We start from the raw sequence: 20302 nt of genomic DNA on the forward strand, positions 1-20302 counted from the left end.
ACCAGGCTGAACTGGACTGTGGAGGCGCACTGGAGATCTGGATCGTAGAACTGGCACAATGTGTCCTGGCTGGATGCTAACTTGAGCCCAACAAGTGCGGGGCGCTAGCACAAGACTCACTGGGCTGTGCAGACGTACCGGAGACACAGTACGCAGAGCCGGCGCAGGATATCCTGGTCCAAGGAGGTGTACTGGAGACCAGGAGCGCTGAGCCGGCCCCATCCATCCTGGCTGGATGCCCATTCTAGCCCGGCAAATGCGAGCAGCTGGAATAGAGCGCACCGGGCTATGAATGAGAACTGGAGACACTGTGCGCATCTCTGCGTAACACGGTGCCTGACCAGTCACACGCTCCCCACTGTAAGCACAAGGAAGTGGCTCAGGTCTCCAACCTGACTCAGTCAATCTCCTCGTGTGCCCCCCAATTTTTTTTATTGGGGCTGTCTCTCGGGCTTCCGTGCTAACCGTGTCCCCTCGTATCATTGCTGTTCCTCCAGCGCTATCTCCACCTGCTTCCATGGCAGGGTCTTGTCGCCTGCCATTACCTCCTCCCAGGTCCAGGATGTCCTCCACTCATCCTTCTCCCGGGCCCAGGATGTCCGCTCCTCATTAACACGCTGCTTGGTCCTTTTGTGGTGGGTTCTTCTGTCACGTTCGTCGTATGAATCGGACCAAGGCGCAGTGTGGTATCCGTACATTCTTTATTATATTAAGAATGAACACGGAACAAATTAACCAAAATAACAAAACGACACGTGAAGCTATACAAATGAGTGCTGACAGGCAACTACACATAGACAAGAACCCACCAACACAAAAGGGTAAATTGCTACCTAAATATGATCCCCAATCAGAGACAACGATAAACAGCTGCCTCTGATTGGGAACCAAATTAGGTCACCATAGACATACAAATACCTAGATCTACAAAACTCTAGACATACAAAAACCCTAGACAATACAAAAACTAACGTACCCAACCTCGTCACACCCTGACCTAACCAAAATATAAAGAAAACAGAGATATCTCAGGTCAGAGCGTGACACTGAAATAATTTTTTAGCACCAATGTAGGCCTAAAGCCATTCTGAATTAGCCTTTTCAGCAAATTCATACCTACACATCACACTGTATATCTTTATTGAAAAGAGAGGGAGAGGGAACTATCTTTACTTTACTAATCAAGTTGATATATCGACTGTTAGTGTCTGAAATTATGTTTTTTTTGTCTGCCAATGAGGCACCAGGGTAATGGCCATTTCAGCAAAATAACTTTGATACACCTGCTGACCTGCAACAATTTGAGACTAGCAGGTGACACATGATAAAGGCTAAGCTGAAACATTAACTATATAGGTCAATGTTTGTATGGTTGTTAAGGAAGATATTCATGTCACCTTTACTTAACAAGGAAATAACCTTGAGGTTAAAAACATATTTTACGAGGCCGACCTGGAGCCGACCTGGCAAGAGGCCGACCTGGCAAGAGGTCAGCAGGAATAATAGACACCAGGACGGATACATATTTTATTGTCGCGTGCACTAGTACAGTGAAATGCCTTTCTTGCTTGCTCTTTCCTAACAATGCAGTAATCGATATCAGTAGTTGTATGAAAAAAGTCAAGTAGAACAAAAACACATGAGAAATATACTGAACAAAAACACAAATGCAACATGCAACAGTTTTAAATATTTTACTGAGTTACAGTTCATATAAGGAAATCAGTCAATTTAAATAAATTCATTAGGCTCTAATCTATGGATTTCACAGGATTTTCACTAACTTAGCTAGCAAATTCAGCTAGCTAGTTTAGCCTACTGAAACACCCTGCTCAAACAAAGGGATGCTATGTTAGCTAGCTGGCTATGACTTTCCAACACAACACAACTCTTCCAAGTCAAGTTAAACTTTTGGTATTACTAATTTATTACCTCCGGGACCTGCCGGTGTAACTAATTACACTAAGTACACTAACATTACTGCATAATTGTATGTAGTGGGTTTACTAACTTGTTAGTTCTATTAGCTATGCTGACTATGACTTTACTTTAGCTAATTTAAGTGGCACTGGTGATGTTAGGCCCTAGATGAAGTCATGGGCCGACAAACCGTGCCAATATGTCCTTCAAACGCCATAGTCATAGATAACAGCTCTGAGTCTTCTCCTATAATGTGCAATGAGGTTGGAGAACACATGGCAAGGGATCTGAGACCATTCCTCCATAGATAATCTCGCCAGATCCTTCAGATTCTGAGGTCCACGCTTGTGCACTCTCCTCTTCAGCTCATCCCACAGGTGTTCAATGGGGTTTAGGTCAGGGGACTGGGATGGCCATGGCAACACCTTGATTCTTTGGTCAGTGAACCATTTTTGTGTTGATTTTGGGGTGTGCTCTGGATCATTGTCCTGCAGGAAGATCCAACCATGGCCCAATTTAAGCTTCCTAGCAGAGGCAGTCCGATTTTGATTGAATATCTGCTGGTATTTGATGGAGTCCATGAAACCATGTATTCTAACATGTTGTCCAGGGCCTTTGGATGAAAAACAGCCCCACAACATCAAAGATCCACCACCATACTTCACAGTGGGGATGAGGTACTTTTCTGCATGGCTATCTTTCTGTCTCCGACAAACCCACCTCTGGTGTTTGTTTCCAAAAAGCTCTATTTTGGTCTCACCTGACCATAGAATCCAGTCCCATTGAAAGTTCCAGTAATGTTTGGCAAACTGCAGGCACTTGAGTTTGTTGTTTGATGACAGCAAAGGCTTTTTTTATGGCAACCCTCCCAAACAACTTGTGGTTATGTGGCGTCTGATTGTAGTCTTGGAGACCTTCTGACCCCAAGACCCAACTAACATTTGCAATTCTCCAGCTGTGATCCTTGTAGATTTTTTGTCCACTCAAACCATCCTCCTCACTGTGCGTGGGGTCAATATAGACACACGTCCTCTTCCAGGCCGATTGTTAACATCTCCAATTGCTTTAGACTTCTTAATTATTGCCCTGATAGTGGAAATGGCCATTTTCAACCGTAGAGCTATTTTCTTATAACCATTTCCTGATGTGTGCTGCTCAATAACCTTTTGCCGCACATCATTACTGTATTCTTTGGGTCTTTCCCATAGTGATGGAAGACTATGTGAACTTGGCCTGTGTGTGACCTCATATTTATACCCCAGTGAAACAGGAAGTAATGGCTTACCACTTAAGTGTTCCTAATCACTCAGATGAACTTAAAAACATCAAATAGGAATGGGAATATACTTAAGTAAGATTTTACTCATAAGAATTTCTAGGGGTGCCACCAATGTGGCACATATTTTTGGGAGCAAAATATTTTTTTCATTTTTTTCACATTTCAATTCTTATTTTATTTTACTTCAATTAAATGTTTGATTTTTGTGAATATTTTGAATGAAAGACCAAGAGGATAAACAGCAAAGACATTTTTTTTTGCCAAGGGTCCCAATATTAGTGGAGGGCACTGTAGCTGCGTTTGCTAGCTAAGTAAGTGAAAGTGAAAAAAATGATAATCTCTATCTCCCTATTTCTGTGTGCCAGATGTGTTGTTACCTACCCTTACCACCTGGGGGGCGGCTCGTCAGGGAGTCCAGGATCCAGTTGCAGAGGGAGATGTTTAGTCCCAGGGTCCTTAGCTTAGTGATGAGCTTTGAGGGCACTATGGTGTTGAACGCTGAGCTGAAGTCAATGAATAGCATTCTCATGTAGGTGTTCCTTTTGTCCAGGTGGGAAAGGGCAGTGTGGAGTACAATAGAAATTGCGTCATCTGTGGATCTGTTGGGTTGGTCATTCAACATTGCTGCAATAGAAATAAGGCCATGCTCATAAAAATGTCATGCTCATACATTTTTATCAAATAATCCTCCCACATCTTAAATGGCACTGAGTAACAAAAGTCCTCACAAGAATAGTAAACCAACTAAAATTCAGAAAAGTGAGGACATTTTGCAGGTTATTAAAAAGGCTATTTTAGGCTTAGGGGATAGGTTTAGGGATTCGAATGAGGGTTAGGGATTAGTGGGTAAGAGTTGGGTTCAGGTTTAGGTTCAGGGGTTAGGTTTAGAGTTAGAATTAGGGTTAGGGGTTAGTGGGTAAGAATTGGGTTTAGGGTTAGGGTTAGGGGTTAGATTTAGGGTTAGAGGTTAAGGAAAATAGGATTTTGAATGAGAATCAATTGTTGATCCCCAAACATTCCTCACAAGTATAGTAAGACGTGTGTGTTTTTTTGTGTGTATATGTGTGTGTGTGTGTGTGTGTGTGTGTGTGTGTGTGTGTGTGTGTGTGTGTGTGTGTGTGTGTGTGTGTGTGTGTGTGTGTGTGTGTGTGTGTGTGTGTGTGTGTGTGTGTGTGTGTGTGTGTGTGTCCGTGCGTGCGTGTGGGAGGTCATGGGAGTCTTGGGATTGTGTGAAATCAGATTGGAGATGTGGGTGGTTTCCCTTCATTGGTGTATTCTCCATCTCTTGCCATGCTGACTAATTTCCATTCGTAGACAACTATGAGGTGAATCTTTGGCTAGTTGTCCATTTTAGACAAAACATAGCAGTAGTTGTCTGCATCATCATTTCCTCATAGCAGAGTGAGTCATGATAGTCACACAGATGTCTTGTTAGGTCATATATCTGTCAAATTGACTGAAAAGAACATGCCTTCATCATAATGAATGTGAAACTTGAGAAACTACACAGTAGGACACGGCAACTGAATAACTGTAGAAAGAACTGCTTTGCATTTGTAGAAATCTTGTTGCAGTTTTTTTTGATCGCAGATATAAGCACTACTTTGAGCAACGTTGTCGATTTTTTGCATTTAAATGCATTTTCAAAAAGTAGTTGCCATTTCAAAACATAAATACATTCATCAACACTGTATGATACATTAATTAATTAAGAACACGGTTATCTGCAAAAAGATTAACACAAACATACATTTCTCTTGAGTCCAAGCAGGCAAAACAGAAAGTTCGATTTAACATGTTTTTTTCCAGTAGATCAATAGATTTTCTTTGCAGTCACTAAATCATGGTGATCAAAATTGGAAGTACAACTATCAAAAGGTGCAGAATTGTGTGAAATTTCTCTCATTTTATGCATTTTTCACCAAACAATTTCCTACAACAAATCAAATATAATTCCTGGTCAAAAAGAAAATGGAAAATAAACACATTGTGTGCAGGAATCATTCATCGGTATCATCACACTCCAATTCCATGTATTCATTACAAAGACTGGTCTCATAGGTTAGTAGAGATCACTCTCTGATTGAGTTTGAGTAACAGACTGGAAGCTTCAAAAGGAGGGCGGTGCTTGGAATCATTGTTCTTCCTTTGTCAACCATGGTTACCTGCAAGGAAACACGTGCCCGTCGTCATTGTGTTGCACAAAAAGGGCTTCACAGGCAAGAATATTTCCAGTAAGATTGCACCGAAATCAACCATTTATCGGATCATCAAGAACTTCAAGGAGAGCAGTTCAATTGTTGTGAAGAAGGTTTCAGGGCGCCCAAGAAAGTCCAGCAAGCGCCAGGACCGTCTCCTAAAGTCCACCGGTACAGAGCTTGCTCAGGAATGGCAGCAGGCAGGTGTGAGTGCATCTGCACGCACAGTGAGGTGAAGACTTTTGGAGGATAGCCTGGTTTCAAGAAGGGCAGCAAAGAAGCCACTTCTCTCCAGGAAAAACATCAGGGACAGACTGATATTCTGCAAAAGGTACAAGGATTGGACTGCTGAGGACTGGGGTAAAGTCGTTTCCTCTGATGAATCCCCTTTCCGATTGTTTGGGGCATCCGGAAAAAAGCTTGTCCGGAGAAGACAAGGTGAGCGCTACCATCAGTCCTGTGTCATGCCAACAGTAAAGCATCCTGAGACCATTCATGTGAGGGGTTACTTCTCAGCCAAGGGCTCACTCACAATTTTGCCTAAGAACACAGCCATGAATAAAGAATGGCACCAACACATCCTCCGAGAGTAACTTCTCCCAACCATCCAGGAACAGTTTGGTGACGAACAACGCCTTTTCCAGCATGATGGTTCACCTTGCTATAAGGCAAAAGTGATAACCAAGTGGCTCGGGGAACAAAACATCGATATTTTGGGTCCATGGCCAGGAAACCATGGCCAGACCTTAATCCCATTGAGCACTTGTGGTCAATCCTCAAGAGGCGGGTGGACAAACAAAAACCCACAAAATCTGACAAACTCCATGCATTGATTATGCAAGAATGGGCTGCCATCAGTCAGGATGTGGCCCACAAGTTAATTGACAGCATGCCAGGGCGGATTGCAGAGGTCTTGAAAAAGGAAGGGTCAACACTGCAAATATTGACTCTTTGCATCAACTTCATGTAATTGTCAATAAAAGCCTTTGACATTTATGAAATGCTTGTAATTATACTTCAGTATTCCATAGTAACATCTGACAAAATTATCTAAAGACACTGAAGCAGCAAACTTTGTGAAAATTAATATTTGTGTCATTCTCAAAACTTTTGACCACGATTGTATACGCCTCAATCCACACCAAAAGAAAGCTCTATAATGGAAGGTCACAATGTTGGATATGATGACTTAGAAGTAACCCAACTTCCTTCTCTGCATCTCTGCATCTCTGCATCTCTGCATCTCTGCATCTCTCCATCTCTGCATCTCTGCATCTCTACATGCCCAAATGTTGTCAAATATCATAAAGATTTGCCCGTCTCTGTTGCCTAGATCTTTCCCTATATTGTACCTGATTGACTACAGATAAAGCTACAATATACAATTTTGAGTAGTATTATGTACTGATTGCCGGAAACATTGAACACATTTGCAACCTTTTCTCTTCTGATGAAAACAACGTGTGTGTGTGTGTGTGTATGTGCATATTCATAGTGAAACATCTATGACCAAACTGGCTTTGACAGGTGCATTGAAAACACGTTAGCATTGCATGATCATAAGGTGAATGGTTTAGACTTCTCAGTTCAGTCCAAACCAGATGACGCTTCCCCATGCATCATTGTAGAGAACTGTAAGAGTCCAAATATTGCCATCTCCTACTCCTACCTATTTCACCACCATCCCCCATTGAATAACCCTCCGAGACCTCTACCCAACTAATACCCCTGCTTGCCCAACGTCCACACCCTGCCATCTACCCCACTGCCCCCTTACCTGATCCATGTCCCTCGTCTTTCCCACACTTCCAGCCCAGTGCCCCTGGATGCGGCTGGCATCTCTCTGGGATCTAGAGGCCGGGTCCACTGCCAACTGCCAAGCCCATGCAGCGCCATTCCCAACATGCTAGCAGTGCCAAAAAGGCGCCCGGCGCTGCCGGCAGGGTGCGTTGTTTTAGAAGCCAAGAGACCATCGGGCCCCGGGGGATCATGTGTTGTGTCAACATGTCTACCGGGACCCAGTTTCTCCCTGGCACAGGACAATGCCAACAGGTGGACTGCGGCTGGGCTGTAGTGGGCTCTGCTTTGCCCTGTGCCAACTGTACTAAAGAAACAAAATGGAGGGTGGGTCTCTGCCAGCTTCCTGCTCCCATGGTTGCAGCAACACAGACTGGCAGATATCTGGCTGCTTCAGTCACATGCAGATAGGGATGGCAGTCAGAGTAGAGTCTCCAAACTCTTTAACTCTGGTCTTTCGTGAGTCATTTGATATGAAAACAAAATTAGCCAAAAGATCCCAGTAGAAAGAGGTGAACTCCTCATCATCGCTAGCTGTAATGTTACTGTGGAGCCGCTGGGGGGAAGTCTGTCTTTTCTCAACGACCTGTGACCCTGACCAACAGGACATCCCTTATAGACACCTCCTAACCCCACCTGCCATTCACCAACCTCAGTCTATAAATAGCCATAGTTTCATAACCACTGGCTTTGCTAAGGGTTGAGTAATGATCACAAGAGCCCTGGGAATTGGAATGTCTATTTCAGTATGTCTGTCTACACCCCACAGAGCTGTGTACAGAGCTGCACAGACACCAACAGCAGGTCACTGACTACCACTCATAGAAGTCATAGAGACAGGGACACAGAGGGACACAGTCCTTCAGTGCCAAGGCGGTGGCCAGTGACCAGCTGTCACTCAAACTCCCCCCAATATAGCCCTGTTAAAAGGGAGACCAATAAAGCAAGCAGGGGGTAAAAAACGAAAAGAGATATTTTAAAACAATATTTAATTTTAATATTCTCTGGTAGGCAATTGATATTAGCTGTATTCAATACATTTTGTTGCATTCCAGTTTTTCAGAGCTAATCCAGATTTTAGTTTGCATTCGTTAGAAATATCAAACATCTCAACTTCAGTCAACGTGTGCCAAACCTTAAACTTATCATACACTTTTTAATACCAAGGCAATAGAATTTGAAACAATTAGTATTTACACATAGATACAAAAATATATTTCACAAAAAAAGTAGTATTGATACATTTACAATGACCAGCTCTATACAATTACAAATATACTTATATTGTAAAAAGACATTTCTTAAATACTCTTCCAGCTCAAGTTATGTATAAAGGACGCACAGCCTGTCCCATGTATGTGAGATGGTGTTTGTCTGTCTAACAGTGTCCCAATACTTTTACAAAGCTTCCTTTCCTTGTCTCCTTCTTAATCTCCTCCCCTAGTCTCCTCTCTTCCATGACTGCTAATAGTTTATAAACTTGGGCTGCGTAAGAAATATCACTCTATGCCATATAGTGCAATAGAACACGAGGTTCCATTTCAGATTAGCCCATTCTTACCCTGCAAACCTAGAAAAAACAATCCAGTCCAATCAGCTCAGATCATGAGGGAAATGAGACGACGAGAAGGAAAGGAGACAAGGAGATGACGCTGTCTTATAATATTGGGACACAGACTTGAGATGAAGTTGCTCAGCAAGTCTGACGGTCACTATGACTGTCCCTGTGCTATGTTCACAGCACTCCTGGTGTGTGTGTGTGCATGTTCTGGGGTGCTGGACAGGGTGTCCCCTCCTCGCGATGGCTACTCTCCAAAAAATGGTCTCTGCCACTTCTCTTCGGCTCCGTGTCACATGCCTAAGGAGAGACAGACAGACGTTTGATTAGTAATGGACTGTAGACTCCTCTTCGTACCTCAGGACAGACGGATAGACAAATTCACACACACACACACACACACAGTGCTTAGCAATAGAATCTCTGGCTCCTTGGCAGTCCAACACTATTCTTAGTTTGGAGGTGTGGGGCAGTTTTACTTGGCAGCCATCATTAACACTGTAGACCCTAATAAAAATGCCAGGCTCTGCTTAACCTGAATGACAAATAACTGACTGTCCCTTTACTTTACGTGACTTGCTGTCCCATCGCGTCGTGTGACTGAATGACTAACCGCCCCATTGGTTTGAATGAGGACCATTCAGTACTCTAACCGCCTGGCCTTCTCTGTTAAGAAAAGCATCATAACACTTCCATTGGTAATTCCAATTCCGAAGCTGACATTTACAGTTGATATTCCACCCCAGGTTTTACGCTGGCACATTCCAATGTAACCGCCCTGATGCAAGTTCCAACACCCTGGACTACTGTAGTAAAGGATTGGTCCAAAACAAATAAACTGAGCTATGTTGGTCTGTACCCGCCACATAAACTAGGCTCTCTCTCTGGTTACATTCGTACATAGGCTTCTGCGTGTGTGTATGTGTGTGAGTGTGTGTGTGTGTGTGTGTGTGAGTGTGTGTGAGTGTGTGTATGTGTGTGAGTGTGTATGTGTGTGAGTGTGTGTGTGAGTGTGTGTGAGTGTGTGTATGTGTGTGAGTGTGTATGTGTGTATGTGTGTGAGTGTGTATGTGTGTGAGTGTGTGTGTGAGTGTGTGTGAGTGTGTGTATGTGTGTGAGTGTGTATGTGTGTGAGTGTGTGTGTGTGAGTGTGTGTGTGAGAAGACATAATGACATGAGTGACAGCTGAAAGGGATATCTTCCCTTTCCCTCGAGGTCTTACATGGTCTATCCATACATCCTCATACATCCCCATACCCCAACCCTGTTTAGAGCTGACAGCTAAGAGCTTATTTTTTCGGAAAAACAGCAAGTCGTGACAATCCTGTGGTGGTTAGCATATCTAACATAGTTAGCATAGAGAACACACACCCTTGACTGAGTAAATTGTAAAAAAATAATAATAATAATTTGTTCTAACATTTTTGTTTTGTGGAAACCTGTTGCCTAAAACCAACTCAAAGTGTTTCAGTGTTCAATACGTAATAAAATCACATCATCACCGTCCATATTGTTATCTTTTTAAGTTGTAAATACTTTACTGTTTTGTGTTTTATGAGCTAGTTGGCATGAAATGGTGTTATGTATTCTGAACTAGAACGCTTGAAGTCACTTGAACATGAGTATTTGTTGTAGTCAACATTCAAATGTAGGGTCTCTTTTACTTCAATGATTAACCTTCATTCCAATCATTTTCAAGGTTAAGTCGTAAGTAGTTCTGATTAGTCATTTTCAGTGATCGTGTCTTAATGTTTAACATTGCTTTATCTATCTGACGATTTGTCATTTTAACCCACCTTAGCGAGCATTGTTGAGCACAAGTACTCACAGCAGGAACTGGATATAGAGCTGTAAGCATTACAGGATGATGCATTCGCCTCTGTCATTAAGACCGGAGCACATGACCTCGTTAATGGTGGGAATGGCTTGTCTCATTATTGAATCTCAATTTGACGGCTTTGATTTCTGTTCATCATGATCAATTACATCTCGTAGCACAAAGAAACAGCTTAATACTTTATACTAGAAATATATTATTCTTTCTTCGAACGTGCCTACAGCATTGTGTACAAGTATCATAAATCCTCTAAAGACGAAGCCGAGTGGCACTATGAAGTATTCATAACTTGCAAAAACGTAGTCATTCTATATCAGCACAACACAGATAAATCGTGTTTTTTACGCAAATATCAATGTGTCTGACTATTACTTTATTATTTGAAGTAAAGTAAGAACAACTTACAGTTTTGAATAAATGTTATATTGACTTTAAAATATGAAATCACAATAACTTCTAGAAATGGAATAACTAGATTAGCGGAACATAAATAAATGCAGTTATATTCTCTCAATCCCCTAAAATTTGTTAACAGTTCTCAAAAACATGAAGTGATAACAAATCTTTTTGATATCTGAGTTCGTACTACTTTTATGATTTGAGATCTACTGACCATTGGAGATGTTTGAGTTGCCACTACCTAATGTCTTTAATGAGTTAGGCAGTTACTTTTTACAGTGTACTGTGAATGGTGTAAGCTATTAGCGCTTACTTGCTAACGTCTTGTCAAGGTCAGCAATGAAGTCCTCCAGTTCTTTAGTGTCTCCCAGTTTGGCTGTAAACAACATAGAGAGAGGGTCAGATGATAGAATAGAACAGAGTAGAACTGTATTGTCCACCTGCAATTGTATAACCTCAAATGAACATGCATCATGTATTATGTGAATCGAGCATTACATGGCATTATCTACTGAAAATATATACATACCTACTACAATACTAAACAAGAAGAGTGAGTCACTTGAACGCTAATTAGTTAATAGGTGACGTATTGGAATAGCTGAGGATAGCTGAAGTGCTCTAAGCCTAAGGTAATAGGCCTGCCTATTGTAACATTCTCCTAAAACACACATCATGTTTAATCCTGCATCTATCCTTCTGTCTAAACAGGAGTGATACTGAGCCGCATTTTGGCAAATGTCTCCTGTTGTCAAACTGGGACAAGACTTTGCATACAGTATAGAAAAGTTGTAGGCAGAATGACGTGTGTGTGTAAAGGTGAGAATGCTGACGGTTGTGTGTGTGCACGCTTGCATTTTTGTGTGTGCGAGTGTGTGTGCGTGCATACGTGTGTGTGTCGAGGCTCACCTCTGGGTGATGTGAGAGGTGGGGGGGAGGTGGGAGAGGGAGAAAAGACATTGGGAGAGTTCAGTCTCTCATCACTGAAACTGAAGCTGTTCCTGTTGAGCGACCCAGCGCCTGAGAGCGAGAAAGAGAGGAAGAGAGAGGGGGAGAGAGCGAGAGAGAAAGGGAGAGATTAAAAGACTGATCACCTTTCTGTATGCCCGAAGCAGCTGTAGGGCCTATTGCCACATCCATATGTTTTGCACACGCACGCGCACACACACACACACACACACACACACACACACACACACAAGCAGACTGGGCTCCCTAACTCATAAGTTGACAGAAGTCATCTGGTTAGCGTGAAAGGGTCAGAGCGGGGACATGAGTAGAGGGTGGTGGGAAGTCAATGAGGGCCCCTCAAACAGGGACAAAACAAAATACCACTGTTTAACAGCTGGGCTCTCTCTCTCTCTCTCTCTTTCTCTGGCTCTCTCTATAACTATTGAGATGTAGCCCTAACCCTAATTCAGAGAGGGACATATTTCTCCTGTGTGATAAATAGTGTGTGCTTGATTTAACTCTGCCACGTCTAGTACACACACACACACACACGTTACCACCCTCACTCCTGCATTCCCCCACAGTGGTAAAACTGGGTAAGTCAGGCTCTATGTGGTCAAAGCGTTGGCTGTGTGATTGCATAAGTGACATAATGAACACTTTTATTCCGCCAGTAGATATTTCAGCCGGCCACAGAACACGACAGATCTGTATCACTGTTTGTTTTTTTTCCAGGAAAGTAATGGTGTTGGGAGAAGGAGAGAGTAAGAGAACAGTTGTTTCTCCTCCGTACAGTATAGAAATGGGCAGTACCGTGGAATTCATTTCAATTCTACACAGCTGAGTTTTGTCCGACTATAAAGTATGTTATAAAGTCAGGGTGGGTACTGGAGATGGATGGACGTCCCAAAAACAAGTTGTTTTACTGTGGTCATTTTCAACAGAAATGAATCCACTTCCCTGTGTTGTCTCCAATTCAAAGGTAATGGAACCCCTTTCTCAACTCCTGCTTAGATTGAGGTCTGCTGGTCTGCTACTTAATCCTTGTATTAACACTCTTGACAGGTCTGACTATCAGTATGAGGCTAACTACTATAGCATAAGCAGCTTAACCTGCAAACCTCAAAATATCTCTCTCTCTCTCTCTCTCTCTCTCTCACACTCAAGAGTTCCACTGGACCCTGACAGAGTGGCTCTGATGTACAGCACATACCTAGAGTAACCCCTGACCTCCACCTCTCAGCACCATATTCAAGTACGTGCACACACACACACACACACACACACACACACACACACACACACAAAACCTTGATCTGGGTCCAGAGATCTTGGATTTAGATTGAGCTACTGCTGCATATTTGGCACACAAGCCCCCATATTCCAAGCCAGCCATGTCTCTGTGATAGCCTGTACGCGCTTAGATTTCATTGTCATAAGCAGCTATGAAGTCTCCCAGACATCAAGCTGTGCATTACCATACGGGGTGTTTGTGTGTGTGTGTGTGTGTGTGTGTGTGTGTGTGTGTCTGTGCTATGCCTCGGGCCCTAACCCAAATGTGATAACCTCACACAGTTACACATAGACAGAAATATGCTCCCGCTCCCCAAGTGAACATTGATTTAATTTCCCAACCACATGTGAGTGGGTTGGGATTTCTGTGGGAAGAGGTGAAAGGATAACTTCATGGTGCTCTGTAGAGTGTGCGACAAACTTCGTCCTCAGGACGAGTTAGGAAGGGTAGCGTCCAGTTTTGCGTGTTTAAGACCGGGGCCTGGCATTCACAGAGGGAGTTACTATTTCATTTCTCTGTTTTAGTAACAACTAAAAGACTACGTAATAATAGGTCCATTTAACGTTTTTACTTGAGTAATTACAGAATAACTATAGCATAACTACTGTACACAGATTTTCAGAGGAACCTAATGTGAAGGGTTACCAGAACATGTTATCTACAGACGAGTGTGAAAACGTTAGGTCCAGGATTCCTGTGTGGGTCCTGTCCTCTCCATGGTAGTCCATTGACGAGTGACCTGTCTCATGCAGGGGAGAGCTATTGTGTGTAAGGACTGATGGATGGATGCATGGCTGAAAGAGAGCTGCACCCCAGAGTGGGCAACAATAGCAGAACTGTCAGTCTGTGATGTAGGTTATTGAGAAGGCATTCTGAACATGAGGAGAGGCTGGCAGATACTCTGATCTGGGAAGAGAGAGCGAGAAAGCGAGAGAGAGAGAGAGAGAGAGCGACAGAGCGAGAGAGAGTGAGAGAGAGAGAGTGAGAGAGAGAGAAAGAGAGAGAAAGAGGGAGAGACCACTCATTCAGTTGCACTGAGTGAGGATGGTTAGGGTTAGATAAAGCATTTCCAGAGACAGAGGCATCCACGAGGCATGGTCTGTCTGAGAAATGGAAGGTTTCCAGTTCCAAGTCAAACAGTGATGCTTATCAGGGAGTGTGTGTGTGTGTGTGTGTGTGTGTGTGTGTGTGTGTGTGTGTGTGTGTGTGTGTGTGTGTGTGTGTGTGTGTGTGTGTGTGTGTGTGTGTGTGTGTGTGTGTGTGTGTGTGTGTGTGTGTGTGTGTGTGTGTGTCCGCCTGCTATAGGTTTTCAGCAGACCGGGAAGAACACTTGTGGGACACATGACAATGTATAATCTAGCACGAATGGCAATTATGTCAGGCACTATACGGAGTAAAAGGAATTGTGAGTCTGAAAGTGTAAACAGTAACATATCTAGGCTACTGATACTGGTACTGTCACTACTTGAGAATGTGTGTACTGCTACTGTTGCCGCCCTGTAGGCTATGTAATTGTAGCCTCTGTTGTAGCTGCGAGGTCGTTGGTTCAAACCCTGTTGCAGGCATTCCAGCACAATTGCTACACTGTCTTTCGGGTATTAGGACAACTGTGTGTGTGTTCGTGTGTGTCTGTGCGTGCAAGGTTCACTTACTTTCTGAGTCGCTGATGCCACTGTCACTGACGCTGGCACTGCTCCGTCTCTTCACGGTCTTCAGGTGCTCGTCGTACTGGAAATGTCTCTTCTCAATCGGGGAAGTGAAATCCTCGATCACCGCGTCGAACTCACACAGCACGTCAGACAGATCATCCTCCTCAAGGAATGTAGCTGAAATAACGGAGGGAATAAGCAGGTGTTACTATACTGTCTGGACTGGTATGCCTATCCCACAACCATTCTCAATCAAAATATTTTTTTCTTTACTTCATTTCACTTAATAAAATAAATAGCTCTCTATTAATTTAGCCTATCCCATGCAACCTATCGACAGTCTGTTTTTGTGTCATTGAAATATGTGCAACACACATGTTAAATTGAAACAATGTTACATTGTAACAGCTGTTGAATAAGAACCACACTTGCACGGTTTCACAACTTCATGGCTCCCTTTCTGAAAGGTCCAATAACGCCATGCCTGGTCAGTTGTTCAGTGCATTGTCCAGTGGAAGTCGACAGAACAACAAATGAGATGGTCTAACTTACATTTGCCTTGAGACTTCAACTTTGGAGACTTCATTTTTCGTGTCTTGTGAATCTCAAAAGTATCCAGTATAATGAACTTGTTCGGGACGAAGTAAACTCCGCGGGTATCTCCAATAACAACGTGTTTGCACTCTGCGCGCTCTGTCCGCTACTAGTCTGCTAAAGCAAAGCGCTGTCCCTCTGACAGTGTCCGGCGTCTCAAGACTGGTTTTAAAGTCTCCCCGTCCCACAGCCGGGGCGGTGACTCGGAGGAGGCGGGAGAGAGAGAGAGGAGGGAGAGATAGGGAAAGGGAGAGAGAAATTCTTAGTGAGTGTAATGTTTGTTCATTTTTATTGTTTATTTCACTTTTGTATATTATCTACTTCACTTGCTTTGGCAATGTTAACATATGTTTCCCATGTCAATAAAGCACCTTGAATTGAATTGAGAAAACGCACTGTGCATGATTTTACGGTAAAGGCCTATCATTGACCGTTTTCTATTCCTAGGATGATGCTCCGCTGGCTGGCGTCATCCCCGGTAGCTATGTGTTTGTAAACAACTTGTGTGTGTCTCTAAGCGGTCAGAGATGTAATGCTTACCGGGCATACAGTACGTGTTATACTTTTACGTTTTATTTATATCCCTGACCCTGATATTTCCGTCTTCTATCACTGGGCAGTTTTTGAACAGAATGTGGTAAAACATTTTTAACTAATTAAACTAATTAACAATTTATTTAACTATGTATTATTTGAAATGTGGACAATGCCGATCTTATTCAAGAATTGTTAATAAGTCTCATTCATAAGTTTAAAAAAAAGTTTCATCTTGTAGCCTATCATAGCATGACATGTATTCATAAAATAGACTACTGTCTCTGTGCGATATCCCCTTTCAATATCTTTGTGTAGTCTATGTCAGAATGGACTGGGAACTGGAATTACACATAAATCCGGCAACCTAATTGAGTTTCTGGTAGAGGGCTAATTGTAATTTGGAGCGACACCATGTGGTGTGAAGTAGAGTTGCAGCCCCTGGAGCTGGCCGATGTCTGCTGCCCCTCTAATAAAATACAGTACATCAAGAATCTGACCGAATATTCATATCCTATGGTATCTGATGTGAAATACGGTGTGATAAGCAAGATAAGGTCGCAATTGTAAATGAGAACTTGATCTCAACTTGCCTACCTGGTTAAATAAAGGTAAAAGAAATAAAAAAAACAGTATTTCTGATATTCTGTTTTTGTTCTAGGGTAAGATTTCCTGCTCCTCATTTGTACTTAACCAAACTCCAATGATCTTTTTGTGTCATGATGATTTTTTCATGGATCTTTAATGCAGAACAAAACACTTTTTTACATATCAAATCAATACATACGTCATAGTACTGTCAGTACACATTTTAGGATTGCTTATACACCACTGCATCATAAAAATACGTGTCTTTATTAGGATATATACTGTATAATTTAGATCAGCCTTCATTGTATTGGCTTTTCACTTTGAAGTCTTTGCATGAGTGGCAGCAGCAAATATATCAGGTCTCAGAATGTGAAGATAGGCTCATTTGCTCAGCCACTTGGGCATCATTAGCATTGGAGAGCTGTGACGATGTCTGGGAGCCAGCTGCGTTTCTCCTCCTTACACAAACCAAAATACTGAGTAGAATAATTATGGCCACCATGCCCAGTGGACCTGACTTGACATAAAGACCCACTCTGTCGATCCCAGACTCAGGTATCCAGCTGACATCCAGCTTGTTGTCCAGACTGAGGTGGGAGGTGGTGCAGGTATAGTTGTGTCTCTCACTCAGCTCCTCTATGTTGACCTCCAGACTCTTTCTCAGCTGGTAGGTCCCATCTCCATTGGGCAGCAACTGGCCCCCAGTCATGTCCTGTTCTACTATTGGCTGGCCGTCTCTCAGCAGGGTCAGATTGATGTGGCGGGGGTAAAAACCAAACGCCAGACAGCTCACACGGGCTCCTGTGAGCCTGACTCTGGGACGCACTTTACGCATCGCAAAGTTCTTCAATCTCTCCCGAAATTTCTTCAATGTTTTTATGCAAATGGGAAGGTAAATGGTCTGATAATGCCATTTTACATATGTTTGATGCACCTCACTCCATGGCGACAGTAGGTTTCCGGAATTGTATGAATAATGTGTCATGTTGTAATATATTAAATCAGCTAAAATTGCATTGAAAGCATCTGTGGACAGAATAAGGCCTGGTTCACCAGTATCCAACATCTCACAGCCAGCCATTCTCTGCTGAACATCTATATTCCCTGTGGAATTAAAGTGATACCTCAGGTCTGACAGTCGTCTTTTCATGCTGAGGAACATGTGTCCAAACACATTAGCTGCATCTTGGGCTACGTCAACCTCTGTTTCGTCTGGGGCGTAAGGTCCCTTGTGAATAAACTGCTCCGTGTTGGAGTCAAAGTAGCCAACTTGAATGTCATCCTGCATCAACACAACACTACACTCAGGGAAAGGTGCTTCTCCTGAGATACAAGTTGCGAATGCCAACAGAGAATGAGATCCTGAATGTGAGTGAAGGTGAAAACAAGATCAGTGAATATTTTTTACAATGTCTGAAAAGCTCCTAGAATCAATACTAAATGACATATGACAGAGAATATGCGTTTATGATGGTGTATAATGAAAGAAAAAGCCAAAAGAAACACAGTTTTACCATGGTTCTGAATGCGTTCAATATTTTTCTGTACGCTCATATGCTTCTAGGGCAGCTCTCAAATAATTTGGCACACTTTCACTTTCACTAAGCCTTACCGACTTTCACTTTCTAGGGCAAACGCCTAGTATATGCTGTCCTTGGAAAAACCTGCAATAAACTGTTTCTCAAACAGAATTCAGGATTTCAATGATGATAATGTAGGAGAAAAAACATGTTCGATCTGCCTATTAAAGTATTTTGTGTGTGCCAAGCTATTCTTCTGTTAAATTAGGCTCTCATTTGACAAAAACTCTCCTTTGTGGTTTCTTATGTTTTGTATCACAGTTTGATTTGATCCTATTTCCATTTCATGTCAAATGATTTCTGAGAGCTTGCCTAAGGAAATTATGTCACAATCTGGCCTTGTGTCCAGAGCCCAAGCCATGAAAACTAGACAGCTGTGCTATAGTAACTCCCTGTCATCTCCAGGCTGACCAGGGGCAGACTGCCATCTGGCATTTCGGGCAAATGCTAGATGGGCTGGTCCATTTCTAGCCTAGTGGGCCTGTCTTACTTGTATTTTTTAGCAAAATGATAATTATCTGGCTAATAATGTGGGACTGAACAAATAACATTGGCTGGTGTGGGGGACTTGAGAAAAATATGGGCCATTGTGGGGCCTCAAGGAAATAAATTGTCCGGGGTAATAAAAATGCCAGAGCCGATTTCTGGTCCCAGTCCGCCCCTGAGGCTTGTATATAGAATGACGCTGCAATGGATAGCTGCCGTTTTACGGATTCCTGCTATTTTGTCTATTTTTTTGCACTGATCTTAACTTTTTTTGTACATAATGTTCTACTTCAGTGAGTCGGCAGCATAGGATACACTGCTCACAACAGACCAGGTCCTAATCCCCAAAACCCGTAAAAGGAAAATACGGCGTAAGAGAGGCCGACGTGTGGGCACCCTGCCAAAATAAACTTTAAATAAATCATCCGCCTCTACCCTCCACTCTATTGGCGAATGTACAATCACTGGAGAACAATCTGGAGGAGCTCCGTTCGAGACTATCCTATCAACGGGACCCGAAGAACTGTAATATGTTTCTCTGAGTCATGGCTGAACAACGACATGGATAATGTACAGTTGAAGTAGGAAGTTTACATACACTTAGGTTGGAGTGATTAAAACTAGTTTTTCAACCACTCCACAAATTTCTTGTTAACCAACAATAGTTTTGGCAAGTCAGTTAGGACAACTACTTTGTGCATGACACAAGTCATTTTTCCAACAATTGTTCACAGACAGATTACTTCACTTATAATTCACTGTATCACAATTCCAGTGGGTCAGAAGTTTGCATACACTAAGTTGACTGTGCCTTTAAACAGCTTGGAAAATTCCAGAAAATTATTTCATGGCTTTAGAAGCTTCTTGACATCATTTGAGTCAGTTGGAGGTGTACCTGTAGATGTATTTTCAAACGCCTGAAGGTACCACGTTCATCTGTACAAACAATAGTACGCAAGTATAAACACCATGGGACCACACAGCTGTCATATGGCTTAGGAAGGAGACGCGTTCTGTCTCCTAGAGATGAACGTACTTAGGTGCGAAAAGTACAAATCAATCCCAGAACAACAGCAAAGGACCGTGTGAAGATGCTGGAGGAAACAGGTTCAAAAGTATCTATATCCACAGTAAAACAAGTCCTTTATCGACATAACCTGAAAGGCCGCTCAGCAAGGAAGAAGACAAAGCTCCAAAACTGCCATAAAAAAAGCCAGACTACGGTTTGCAACTGCACATGGGGACAAAAATCATACTTTTTGGAGAAATTTCCTCTGGTCTGATGAAAGAAAAATAGAACTGTTTGGCCATAATGACCATCGTTATGTTTGGAGGAAAAAGGGGGAGGCTTGCAAGCTGAAGAACTCCATCCCAACCGTGAAGCACGGGGTGGCAACATCATGTTGTGGGGGTGCTTTGCTGCAGGAGGGACTGGTGCACTTCACAAAATAGATGGAATCATGAGGAGGAAAATTATGTGGATATAATGAAGCAACATCTCAATCAGTCAGGAAGTAAAAACTTGGTTGCAAATGGGTCTTCCAAATGTACAATGACCCCAAGCATACTTCCAAAATTGTGGCAAAATGACTTAAGGACAACAATGTCAAGGTATTGGAGTGACCATCACAAAGC

General features: G+C 42.7%; 1 protein-coding gene across 3 annotated transcripts; it reads right to left on the bottom strand.

The window, feature by feature from the left end:
• Positions 1-8166: 8166 nt before the first annotated feature.
• rgcc (regulator of cell cycle) lies at positions 8167-18189 on the bottom strand. Of its 3 annotated transcripts, none has more exons than XR_004205645.1 (6): positions 18064-18189; positions 15435-17966; positions 14886-15059; positions 11898-12008; positions 11302-11364; positions 8167-9052 (listed from the first exon to the last, which is right to left on the bottom strand). XR_004205645.1 is itself a non-coding variant. In XM_020461662.2 (5 exons), exons 1-5 carry the CDS (start codon positions 15466-15468, stop codon positions 9045-9047), a joined length of 390 nt encoding a protein of 129 aa, XP_020317251.1. In that variant the 5' UTR covers positions 15469-17459; the 3' UTR covers positions 8167-9044. The 3 variants fall into 3 exon arrangements, 1 of the variants encoding a protein (XP_020317251.1); XR_004205646.1 differs by having other exon boundaries at positions 15435-17963; positions 18116-18188; XM_020461662.2 differs by lacking the exon at positions 18064-18189 and having other exon boundaries at positions 15435-17459.
• Positions 18190-20302: the final 2113 nt, after the last annotated feature.

Source organism: Oncorhynchus kisutch, linkage group LG26 (genome assembly GCF_002021735.2).
Source record: "Oncorhynchus kisutch isolate 150728-3 linkage group LG26, Okis_V2, whole genome shotgun sequence".
In the NCBI taxonomy this organism is placed as follows: domain Eukaryota; kingdom Metazoa; phylum Chordata; class Actinopteri; order Salmoniformes; family Salmonidae; genus Oncorhynchus; species Oncorhynchus kisutch.